Raw genomic sequence first — 12,051 nt, 5'->3', positions numbered from 1 at the left:
ACCCAAACAACTTGCTTTTCACTTTGTGAGGGAGCATATTTCTACAAAAAGACACAAGACCATTTATCTTTGGGCAGTGGAAATTGTGTGGTATCGAATCTTTTATAACACATGCATTACAGCTGGGAACCTGACAGAGAGAATTTTGGAAAACATGGCCACCCATTTCATTTCTCAAATCAAAGATGGTGGCACTTTCCAAACATCTGAAATTCCAAAACAGACTCTGCTTGCAGCTGGAGACTTAAGACTCTGACAGACTGCAATACAGTGCCATGGAACTGCAATTATTTGCAATTGTAGACTCACTAGGAAATGACTATCTATATCATATTTCCCCTCAAAATGAAAGAATCAACTCACCACTTGTCCATTCTGAGGATTTTTATGTGCATACGGGGGTCCACGGATATGATTCCACATCTGACCAGATGTCATAGCAAATACAACACACTAGAAAAAAATAGAAAAACCATATGTTCATGTATTTACTCAGAAGAACTGAATAGAAAACCATTCTGTTAGTGATGCTTTAGATACATAATTGTTTATGTAACCAGATACAGTATCAACCTCTATTTGATTTTTAGGATAGGGTTTACAGATGTGCTGCTCTCATAAAATTCTTAATGACTTCTGTTAGAAAATGAGTTAGCTCAAGACAGAGGTTTTCTAAATCTCACTGGAAAGAATCCTGCCGTTATGTGCACTTGGAATTGCCACATTACCACATCTATATGGCAAAAAGCACTCACAGCAGTAAAAGACGTTCATTGCAAATATTCTGCAAACTAGTGTTCAAGATTCATACAACCTTTCATAAAATGAATTCTGCCTCTGATCCAATACAAATGTTTAGCTCACCTGTTTGCTTTCAGGTGTACAAAATGATACATAAAAGCGTAAGAAAAAAATCCAATTATAGAAAAAGTGTCTGTCCCATTTTATGAAATTCTCATTGTGTGTCCTATATGACTGTGATTCATTTCAGCTATGAAAAATAATACTGGTTGAGTTGGTAGAAAAGTGAAATTCCCTATGGAAAGAAGTGTGAAGTTAGGTTAGGGATGCAGACAACTGTAAAAACAGACATTAATTCTTGTACAAGGTCATAACTGCAGAATCTACATGACATCACAGTCATAGCAAGTGTCATTATAACTACCTTAAGGAAGAAAATACAGTATCTTTTGAGTACCAAATGAGAAAAACAAAAATGGGAAACTTGGATCCTCTAAAAATGTTTTCTGGCTTACCAGTACAGATAATCCTTACAAAAACTCCAAGATAATTTAAGAACAGTTTTTACATATATGCTAATTTTTACTGTACATCAATATTCCTGCCAGCATAGTACAGTCATAGTAATTTGAGCAGATGGATCGCAAATGTAAAGATTAATACCATGATGTTTAACTACAGCAGGGTTTATTAAAACCCTTTAAAGGGTTTTCTTTAAAAAATTTTAAGAAACACATTCACGAAATAAATATAAACTATTGAAGCTTTTATCCCCATAAATGCAGCTTTGCCACCTCTAGCACTATCGTTTGAACAAACTTTGCAAGGCCTTAGGACTGAATCTTAACAACTCAGCATAGCACCCCCTCACCCCGAAGTGAAGCCAATGAATGATCTCAAAATCTGGGTATAAACAGTGGAAGAGTAATCATGACATGAGAGAAAGGGAAAGATACTAGGAAATGTGTACATAACAATTTTAACTGTGGTGTTATAATTGAGAATTTTTGCTCTTGTAACAGAAAAAGAAAATAATGAAAAAATACATCTTCATGTTGCGTTAAAAAATAATTCTTTGTCGTAGTGTTAAGATTTCAACTACACGAAGAACAGATTATTGACTTGAAATATTCAAGGTGTGTTTCATTTTGCCTTTAGCAGGATTTTGAATATATCAGTATACTAATTAACATGGCAGATGAAAGCATACTGGTACTGATTATTAGCAAATGGATTATGTTTTAATTAATAATATGCAAAGAAATTAAGAGAGTGTATATTTCAATTACTGGGAAAAGGGTAACAGTTATTTCTATACCTTGCAGACTGTTTTAGAAATTTATACTGCAATTTTGGTGATCACACATGAGATAGCTTATATGAAAGTACAAAAGTGGAAAAACTGAAAATGTGGGTAACATAAGTGAGGTGGAAGAGATGTTTTAGAAGGCCAAAAGTTAGCTGAAATGTAAAGCATCAAAAAAGAACAGACACCTAGAGTACATAAACTGTGGCTCTCTGAAAGTGAGTTTTCTATGAAAAGTTATTTTACTCGTTCTTAAATTACTGTATTTAATTTACATTCTCAAGGGCCAAATCTTCTTCCACATGGAAAGTTTTAAAATACACATATTTTATATATTTATATACAGTTTATATACAGTCGTATACTTTGTAACAGATAACTATCTCAAATTACTGAAGATGTTTAATGTTTGGTAATACAAACACACTGTCTCACAACATGCTAATGTCTAACAAAAAAATATCAATGAAATTCAATAGTGAGGAGAAACAACTTCCAAGTATTACTATTATTGCAAAGGAAAGAGATCGCAATGTGGTTGTTTATCCTGAAATCATCTTTCATACTCTTCCAGTTCAGACTGTTAGTGATCAAGAAAACTAATTCAGTACAAGACATCCTGGATCTGCCATGATTTCCTTCCATCATACACCTCTTCACTGTGCATTTCAAAATGATCTTTTCAGGAGCCAAAAAATATTCTCCAGATTCCTCTCTTGTTCTCATCCATTCTTCTCCATACCGTATTTTAAGTATCCTAAGAGAACATTTCCATTATGTCCCTTAACCAAGCATTTAGTATGCTATACTTGACATTCGAGCTCATTTTTCTGTGTTCTATATTCAGCTATTACAATAATAAAAAAAACCCCAACATCGGAAACAACAAACTTTTACTGTTTGTAAAATGCACTTGAAATACACACCATTATTTGCAGAACAGATGCATGCATCTATGATACATCACACTGATACCATTCCAAGCCCATAGGATTTCCATAGGATTCCATGCTTTGGGTTGCAAAAATTCCAAAAGACAGTTCACTCACCATTACTATGAGTTCGTGTTTCCCAGGAAAAAACTTTGCCAAATTCATTCCTTCGAATGAGCAACTTGTAACATGTGATTAATGACAACATATTTACCTTACAGGTTTATACTATATTTATTTTGACAGAACCACTCATGTGCAGAGAATAGCCCCTTTCCACAGTTTTCTGAATCTTGTCAAAGTGCAAAGGATGAAAACTGGACAACAGAAGATTCAAGCTGAGGCACTTTTCTCTGAGCACTTAGAAAGATTTTTCAACTCCACCTACCTAGAGTCTGTACTTCAGCAGTTCTACAGAAAAGAGTACTATGGATACCCCTTTTACCCACCTGCTCCCTTCTTTCTCCTTATCACCCTCCAAGAACAATACTTCAGCTTCTGCATGCTACCTGAATTATCAGGGGAGCTATTTTAAGAGCTTCCAGATTTAGGTAGCCTATTCTGTATTGAATATGACAAAAGCAAACAGAGTAGATCTACATTATTGACTGGTGGAGTATAGAGAGGGAAGGAACAATGATTTGTTACAACACACTATGTCTACAGGATGTCTTCAGTGGCAATAAAGTTCACCCCTATTACTAGTCCAGTGAGTACACTGTATGTGTAGACAGGACTGCTCAAGCACCTTGCTGATGAATTGCAAGATGTGCTTTCTTGATGGCTTCACAGTGCACGACTTCAGCCTTAGTTTCACTAAGAGGGAAACTGCTTTCACCTCATCTGTGGTGCACCTGTGTGTACACAAGGTTCCTATGAACAGACACACGGTAAATAAACACCAAGAGTCCCACCAGAACACTGAACTGCTAGCAAGACACAGCTTTACAGGTACATGTGCAGAATTTCTCACGTTTTTGGTCTCACAAGCTTTGTCAAAAGATTTGGGTTTAATACATCAACTTCTCAAAGGCATATGTTTTGTTTTACATTATCTGCCAGTTTACTAAATTATTAGAGACTTAAAAAGCCATGTGGTATGCATTTTGAAGTAAAGCTTCCTACTAGCAGATACTATGCAAAGCTGATCATTAGATTTCACTCTGCAAGTTTAGACCACAGAAGATAGCAAATTCTTTTTAATATAAGAAAAATTACATTCTAGATTCATTTATCAGGAAATGAATCTAGATATTCATTAAAGCATAAGCATAAATTATTAACTATGCTTAAAATTATGTTAATTTTAAGCATGGTTTAAAGAAAAAAAGGCAGACACAGGCAGCCAGTTCTGTACTTCATTTCTATACTATTCTGTATATGTAAGTTTTAGCCGTTTCAGAATTATTGTTTTAAAGAAATGTAATCTTTTCTTTCCAGTTTAACTTTGCTTTTGTACTCAAAGAAGGCTACAGAGTTGCAAGATCTGTACTCAATATCTCAATAACAATCCATCACTTCTCAGAATGTCCAAAACGAGATATAGAATTCAAGGACAGGGAGTACAATATAGAAGCAAAGAGAATGGGTTTCTATACCTTTAAAAAGTGCCATGCATTTCTCCCCCCTCTCTAACTATGGGAAGAAAAGGAAATTAATAACCTGCATTTATTGCTGTTCTTTTGAGGTACCTATCTACTCATATGGAGGAGCCTAACTTTTTCTAGCCGTATCTTTGAATAAAACACATTACTTTTTTTAACCTCATTCCCAGAAGGGGTAAAGAAGCCACTCACAGCCATGATGCCCTTTTGGAGCAAGCTCTTTTGGAGCAGTAACTGATGACAAATGTACTGTATGGTGTAGTACTGTGGAGTATATCAGCACAGAACACATTTCTCATAGCCATTAACTGTTATGACAATAGTAAGCACATGCTTTGTCTCCTAATTCAAGTAACTTGACATATTTTGCCCAATAGAGTCAACTCCTAGGCAGCAGCCTTCTAATCTGAGCACAGACTTTGCCTTCCCAGATTTCACCACTATACAGGCAAATTTGAAATATACACATAAAATAAAACCAAAAATTACATGCAGAAAACCACAGCAGCAGCCTGGTAAAGAAAATGCTTTAAAAATCCCCCTTGTAGCCCCTATTCACCCTTGTAGCCCACATTCTAGCCAGCTGAACAAACTCTCAGCACCAGTACTGAGTTGTCTAAAATGTAGCAATTCCTTCTGAAATGTTAGAAATCTGCCCAGTTTATGCCATGTGACCTTTTATTCTCTCTGCTTAAGAAATGAAGAGTCTTGATAAGAACCTAAATTGCTTCTTGTTGTAAGTATAAAAGGACAGGACTCTACAAAAATCTAAGGACTGAAGTGCTTCCTCATCTTTGTGCTACCATGTCAGAGGAAAAAATATTCATGGATGAATAGTAAGATTTAAATTAAAGTCTAAAATAATCTAGGGGATAAATTTTGGATGTGATCTCAAAAAGATATCTTATGGGATATTATATCCTGTAACTCAGTCATCTGGTTTGCCATTCTCAGAGTCTTCTGGGTAATGTTGTAAGTAAAAATGCCTAAGGCATACAAGATACTACCAGAGTCTGCAGTGCTTCTACAAGGAGATGAAACCACTAATAGCATCACTGTTGCACAATCTAATGTTCAGGACAAAACCAATTCAACAGTCTTGTGACTGGAATCAATGTCTGAGATGAAAGCTCTGGTCTTGCTTCTGAAAGTTTACCAAAACCACTACATGCACCACTAAAAATTGCATCCCTAAATATTCTCATAAAACAGCACTGGAAATAAGTCCTATGAGACACAACTTTTTGGTATCAATGGAGATATCAAAAATTCAGTCAACATTTTGGGGATCCTCTCTTCTCCTGCTAGTAAAAAAAACAGAGGCACTTTATGCTGAGAATTTTTTCTAATTTTAGGAACACATCATTCAATCAGTTAGAGGGGCATTGTGCATTTTTAATTCAAATAAAAAGTATCCAACATTTGGGAGTATAAATGCTCTTTAAAACAAACCAAGAAGCTCTGAAAAACAAGGAAAAGTAAAGAAGAGGCTCATCTGTTTGCAATGATACAGTTTTCAGTTAACGAATTCCAGGATATCTATGAAAGAGTTTCAGCTGAAATCAAAAATGTTATTTTGCAAATGATTAATGAATGCCGGCTACCTAGCAGTACAACACCTCCCCAAAACCAATCAAAACCAAAACCTACAGCTTTTAGAAAAAATCTCCTGTGCTTTCTCAGTTCCACAGTATCTGTAAAAAGAACTGCCATTAAGAAACAAATTAATTGCCAAAGCTTTTGTCAAAAACATGGGCCTCCTGTAGTTCTCCAGGCTTTCAAGGTTTTATTTGTTTTTTAAAGTTGAGAAAGGAAAAAATATTCATGAGGAATAAATACAATTCTTTAAAGTTACGTATTTATGTTATTTATACCCTTCATAAATGCATTTTATTAGGCATAACTCTCTCCCCTCTACTAGATACCATCTTCCCTATTTTTCCTGTTAATAAGCTTCTATGAAAAAAGAAGCTTTAAGTTTTACTGGTAGAAAAAAGCACCATGGAAGACATTCATAACTACACAAGACCTTAGAATGAATATATTTGTCTATGGATCTTATCCTATTCTAGTCTTTTTGCAGAAATAAGGTTACCTGTGCAAAAGCCTGCAATCTGGAGTCCCTGCTGATTCCATCAAAAAGAACTTACAACATTAGCTTGTATGTCCACTTGTAGATCTGAATAAAACCAAAAGGACTTCTAGTAACTGCATGATCTTTGCTAAAACATCATTTTGCAGTATGGGCCTTTAACAACTTTGTAAAGGTGAAAGAACAGTAATGATTAAACTGGGAAGCATCAGTTCAAGGCCATGATTAATTGCTAAATACTTTCAGATGCAAGACCTTTTTCTAAAACACCCTCTAAGCGCTATTCATTTTTAAAGTAAAAAGAATTTTACAGGAAATAGTATTAGTGACAACAATAACTAGCATTAATGCCATTTTAATTCCTTTTAATGCTATTACTGCTTGTCAATATAATCAGCGGGATGAAAATTACTGAATGGCATCAACATAATTTCTTTAAATGCTTGATCACATGTGGACATTGACCCTGTCCACACAGATTCAGTTGAATGTGATTACAAGTTTTCAAAATTGCAATTTACAGTTACATGTAAAATGTCCAGCTACTGCTAAGGAGAACTGCAAATATTTTAAGAAACAATTGATGTGTTAATTTTCTTAACTCAATTAGAAAGTTAATTATGTCTTCAACTATTTATTGAATACAGATTGTAATAGAATTATTCTTGATTTGAATAACTGATTTTTAACCTCTGCAAGACAAAAAACTCAATTCCCCAAAACATTCAAACATTAAACTTTTGGTCTGAATCCCTGAGGTGTGAAATCGGAATGAAATTGCTGCCTGCAGAGATATACTGCATGGTTAAACAAAGGAAATGCCATTGATTATATCTTTATTTGATTTTTGACAGAAACATCTATTTTGCTGTGCTAATTATTGTTTTACTCAAGCGATCTCTAAAGATTAGGACTCCAAAAAAAAAAAAAAAATTAGATTGGCACACATCAACTTTGAGCTTTCTGGTGGCAGCGTATCTTTAAATATCATTGAAAAATGCTGGTAATCTGGAGAAATACATGGTACTAAATATGATGGACTTACTTTGAAAGAGAACTGTCAAAACTGTGCTAGAGCTCAGGATCCTTCAAATTATATCCTGGAACAGAGAAGAGATTCTGCCCCTGGCTCTCTAGGTCAAAAGGAAATATCATTCTACTTGAAATCTAGTCCTGTAGGTGGCTTATTTGAAACGTTGTTCTTTATTCCTTCCTCAGTGTACATGGTAGATTAACAAACTGCTTAAACAAAGAATGTATGCCATTGTCCTGGGTTCAGCTATAGCAGTCATTTTTCTCCTGCTTAGTAGCTGGTGCAGTGCTGTGTTTTTTCACTTTCAGCCTGGGAACAACGCTGATAACACTGATGTTTTTAGTTGTTGCTAAGTAATGTTTATTCCAACCAAGGACTTTCTCAGTCTCATGCTTTGCCAGGGAGGAGGGGAAGCCGGGAGGAAGCAGAGACAGGACACCTGACCCAAACTAGCCAAAGGGGTATTCCATACCACAGCACGTCATGCCCAGTATATAAACCGGGGGGAGTTACCCGGAAGGCCCAGATCACTGCTCGGGTCGGGCTGGGTATCGGTCGGCGGGTGGTGAGCAATTGTATCCTCTCCCCTTGTTATTTCACTAATCGTTATTATCATTGGTGGTAGCAGTAGTGGTTTTGTGTTATACCTTAGTTGCGGGACTGCTCTTATCTCAACCCGTGGGAGTTACATTCTTCCCATTCTCCTCCCCATCCCTCCGGGAGCAGGGGGAGGAAGAAGGGGGGGGGGGGGAGTGAGCGAGCAGCTGTGTGGTTCTGAGTTACCGGCTGGGCTCAAACCACGACAGTTCTTTTTGGCGCCCAACGTGGGGCACGAAAGGTTGAGATAACGACAGATCTGACCAGAGTGTGTTTAATCATATTTGTGATAAGCATTCATTGTTACTACTCGTCACAATGGTGATTATTTGGTTCTCAGACGTGTTGCGCTTGATCTCAGAGTTTCAGCATGTTGTACCTTACTTACAGCCACTATTTGCTGTTTTAGTGTTTATCGGCTGGGGGGCCTGGGCTAAGGTTCTTGTTTCACTGTACTTCATGGTAATGACTTGTAATACAATAGACTCATTGATCATGAAACTGGTCTGGTTTGTGCTTCCAGCGTGGCCATCACCACTATACATTGGGAGGTATATAATGAAATATTTTAGCAATTGCATATCTTTTTTTTTTCTCCTCGGGGGGTAAACTTACGAAGGAAGCATTCTCTTTCACCCCCCGTTCCCCCACCAGCCTATTTGCAACAGCAATTGAGAGTTCTGAAGGTTTTAGATGGCCTTTGAGTACCCTTGAAACCTGCCTGCTGATTGCGCTGGGGATCAGCATGTTGGCAAACATACGGAGTGTGTTTTACCCACGGCCATCCCGTCGTAGGAACATCCTATTTCGTTTAATGTCAAAAATTCAGCAGTATCAGGTTCGAATCTGGTCTAGGGTTAGACGACGATATAGGAGGACCACCAGGAGATTTTCCCTGAGGCTGGACAGTTATGAGTGGCAGGGTGTGTGGGATAGTATGGGCAAGTACCTAGGCCAGTGGGCCCCTCCAGTGCTTTGGAACTTCACCACTGAACAAGTGCAACATCCGGAAAAACTAGTAAAACACTTAAACGAGGTGTGCTGTCGTCCTGGTTATACCAGAGAGGGACAAATTTTGGCAACGTGCTGGGGCTTGGCCTATGCCTACAGAGCCCTGCTCGACACTATCCAGCACCTTCAAAGGGAAAAAAATGTCTCTGGATCTGATGGCAAAGCAACAGACAACGCAGCTATGCCAACTACAAGCACAGCAGCTACTCAGACCCTGACCACAACAGTCAACACAGCTACTCCAAGTACAGCAGCTACATCAACCCCAGTGACAAGCACAACAGCTACTCAAACCCTGACCACAACAGACAACGCAACTACTCCAACTTCAAATACAGCAGTTACACCAACCCCAGTGACAAGCACAACAGCTACTCAAACCCCGACAGCAACAGACAATGTGGCTACTCCAAGCACCGCAGCCACACCAACCCCAGTGACAAGCACAGTAGCTACTCAAACCCCGACAGCAACAGACAATATAGCTACTCCAAGCACCACAGCTACACCAACCCCAGTGACATGCACAGTAGCTATTCAAACCCCGACAGCAACAGACAATATGGCTCCTCCAAGCACTGCAGCTACACCAACCCCAGTGACAAGCACAGTAGCTACTCAAACCCCGACAGCAACGGATAATGCAGCTGTTGGTGTTACTCAACTCCCAAGCACAACAGCTGCACCAACCCCAGCAATAGACATTGCAACCACTCCAATCCTAGTGGCAGACACTGCAGCCACTCCAACCACAGTGACAAACACTGCAGCTAAACCAAATGTCCAGTTTGTGACAATGTCTGTTGCCCCTGTAAGCAAAAGCAGACGAAAGGCACAAACAGCAACCCGCGAAGCGAAGAAAGGTGAAGACCCAGTGCCATTACTATATGCAACAGCACCTGAACAAGAGTTACTACTACGTGGGTCAGAGGAAGAGGAAGAAGAAGAAGAGGTCACTTCTCGACCCCGGACCTCAACCGAACTACGGAATATGCGAAAAGATTTCACCCGTCTTCCAGGGGAGCACATTGTCACCTGGTTGCTCCGGTGCTGGGACAATGGGGCCGACGGTCATGAACTAGAAGGTAGGGAAGCCAAGCAGCTGGGATCACTTGCTAAGGAAGGAGGAATTGACAAAGCGATTGCAAGAGAGAAGCGAGCCCTCAGTCTTTGGAGGCGGCTCCTGGCAGCTGTGAAAGAAAGGTTTCCCTACAAAGACGATATTACGAATCGCTCAGCCAACTGGACCACGATAGAGAAAGGCATCCAGTCCCTGAGGGAATCAGCCATTATAGAGATGATCTATCATAGGCCGGATTCCAGGAACACATCCGTAGACCCAGATGAAGTCGAATGTACACGACCCATGTGGCGGAAACTTACACGGAGTGCGCCATCATCATATGCCCACACATTGGCATCAATGACCTGGAATGACGGAGTATCACCAACAGTGGATTTCCTGATTCGTCAACTCCGAGAGTTCGAAGACAATCTCACCCCTTCCATCATTTCAGCTGTGGAAAAACTGTCCCAGGAGTTCAAACAATTGAGAGACGATTTATCCCATCTATCCAGCTCTCCACGCGTACCAACCCATGTCTCAGCTATTAACAGAAGGCGCCCTACTGCTCGAGAAAGAAAATATACGAGGTACACGCCACGGGCCACCCTATGGTTTTACCTGCGGGATCATGGAGAACACATGAGAAAGTGGGATGGAAAACCTACTTCAGCTCTGGAGCAACGGGTGCGTGAACTGAAGAGGAGAACAATGGTCAAGGATGATCCTCCCAGGAAAGCTGCTGCTCCAGTCTCTGGCGAGCAGTTTCCCAGATGGAGCGAAAGAGCTGATTTTACTCCAGCTCCTGTGATAAGGAATACTAATCCCTTTCTACAAGACAGAAGTGGAGAATTTTGTGATCACTATTAGAGGGGCCCTGCCTCCAGCCAGGTGGAGGAGAGGGATAATCGGGTTTACTGGACTGTGTGGAGCAGATGGCCTGGCACATCAGTCCCACAGAAGTATAAGGCTCTAGTAGATACCGGTGCACAGTGTACTCTGATGCCATCAAGGTATCAAGGGGTGAAACCCATTTCTATTTCTGGAGTGACAGGAGGATCCCAAGCATTAACTATGCTGGAAGCTGAAATCAGCCTGACTGGGAGGAAGTGGCAAAAGCACCCCATTGTAACTGGTCCAGGGGCTCCATGCATCCTTGGCATAGACTATCTCAGGAGAGGGTATTTCAAAGACCCAAAAGGGTATAGATGGGCTTTTGGTATCGCTGCCTTGGAGACAGAGGAAATTAAGCAGCTGTCCACCTTACCCGGTCTCTCAGAGGATCCTTCTGTTGTGGGGTTGCTGAAGGTCGAAGAACAACAAGTGCCAATTGCGACCACAACAGTGCACCGGCGGCAATATCGCACCAACCGAGACTCCTTGATTCCCATCCATAAGCTGATCCGCAGACTGGAGAGCCAAGGAGTGATCAGCAGGACCTGCTCACCCTTTAATAGCCCCATATGGCCAGTGCAAAAGTCTAATGGAGAGTGGAGATTAACAGTAGACTATCGTGGCCTGAACGAAGTCACACCACCATTGAGTGCTGCCGTACCGGACATGTTAGAACTTCAGTATGAACTGGAGTCAAAGGCAGCCAAGTGGTATGCCACAATTGACATTGCCAATGCATTTTTCTCAATCCCTTTGGCAGCAGAATGCAGGCCACAGT

At 39.8% G+C, this 12,051-nt stretch overlaps 1 protein-coding gene across 2 annotated transcripts in view; it reads right to left on the bottom strand.

Annotated features, from left to right (window-relative positions):
• TUSC3 (tumor suppressor candidate 3) overlaps nt 1-12,051 on the bottom strand; it is a 145,897-nt gene that overhangs the window by 56,288 nt on the left and 77,558 nt on the right. For both annotated transcript variants that reach the window (XM_030492196.1, XM_030492197.1), the window contains exon 6: nt 364-453. In XM_030492196.1, coding sequence (XP_030348056.1) covers nt 364-453 — 90 coding nt within the window. The remainder of the gene's footprint in view (nt 1-363; nt 454-12,051) is intronic.

This window comes from Strigops habroptila, chromosome 7 (genome assembly GCF_004027225.2).
Source record: "Strigops habroptila isolate Jane chromosome 7, bStrHab1.2.pri, whole genome shotgun sequence".
In the NCBI taxonomy this organism is placed as follows: domain Eukaryota; kingdom Metazoa; phylum Chordata; class Aves; order Psittaciformes; family Psittacidae; genus Strigops; species Strigops habroptila.
This window is presented reverse-complemented; position numbering and strand designations above follow the sequence as displayed.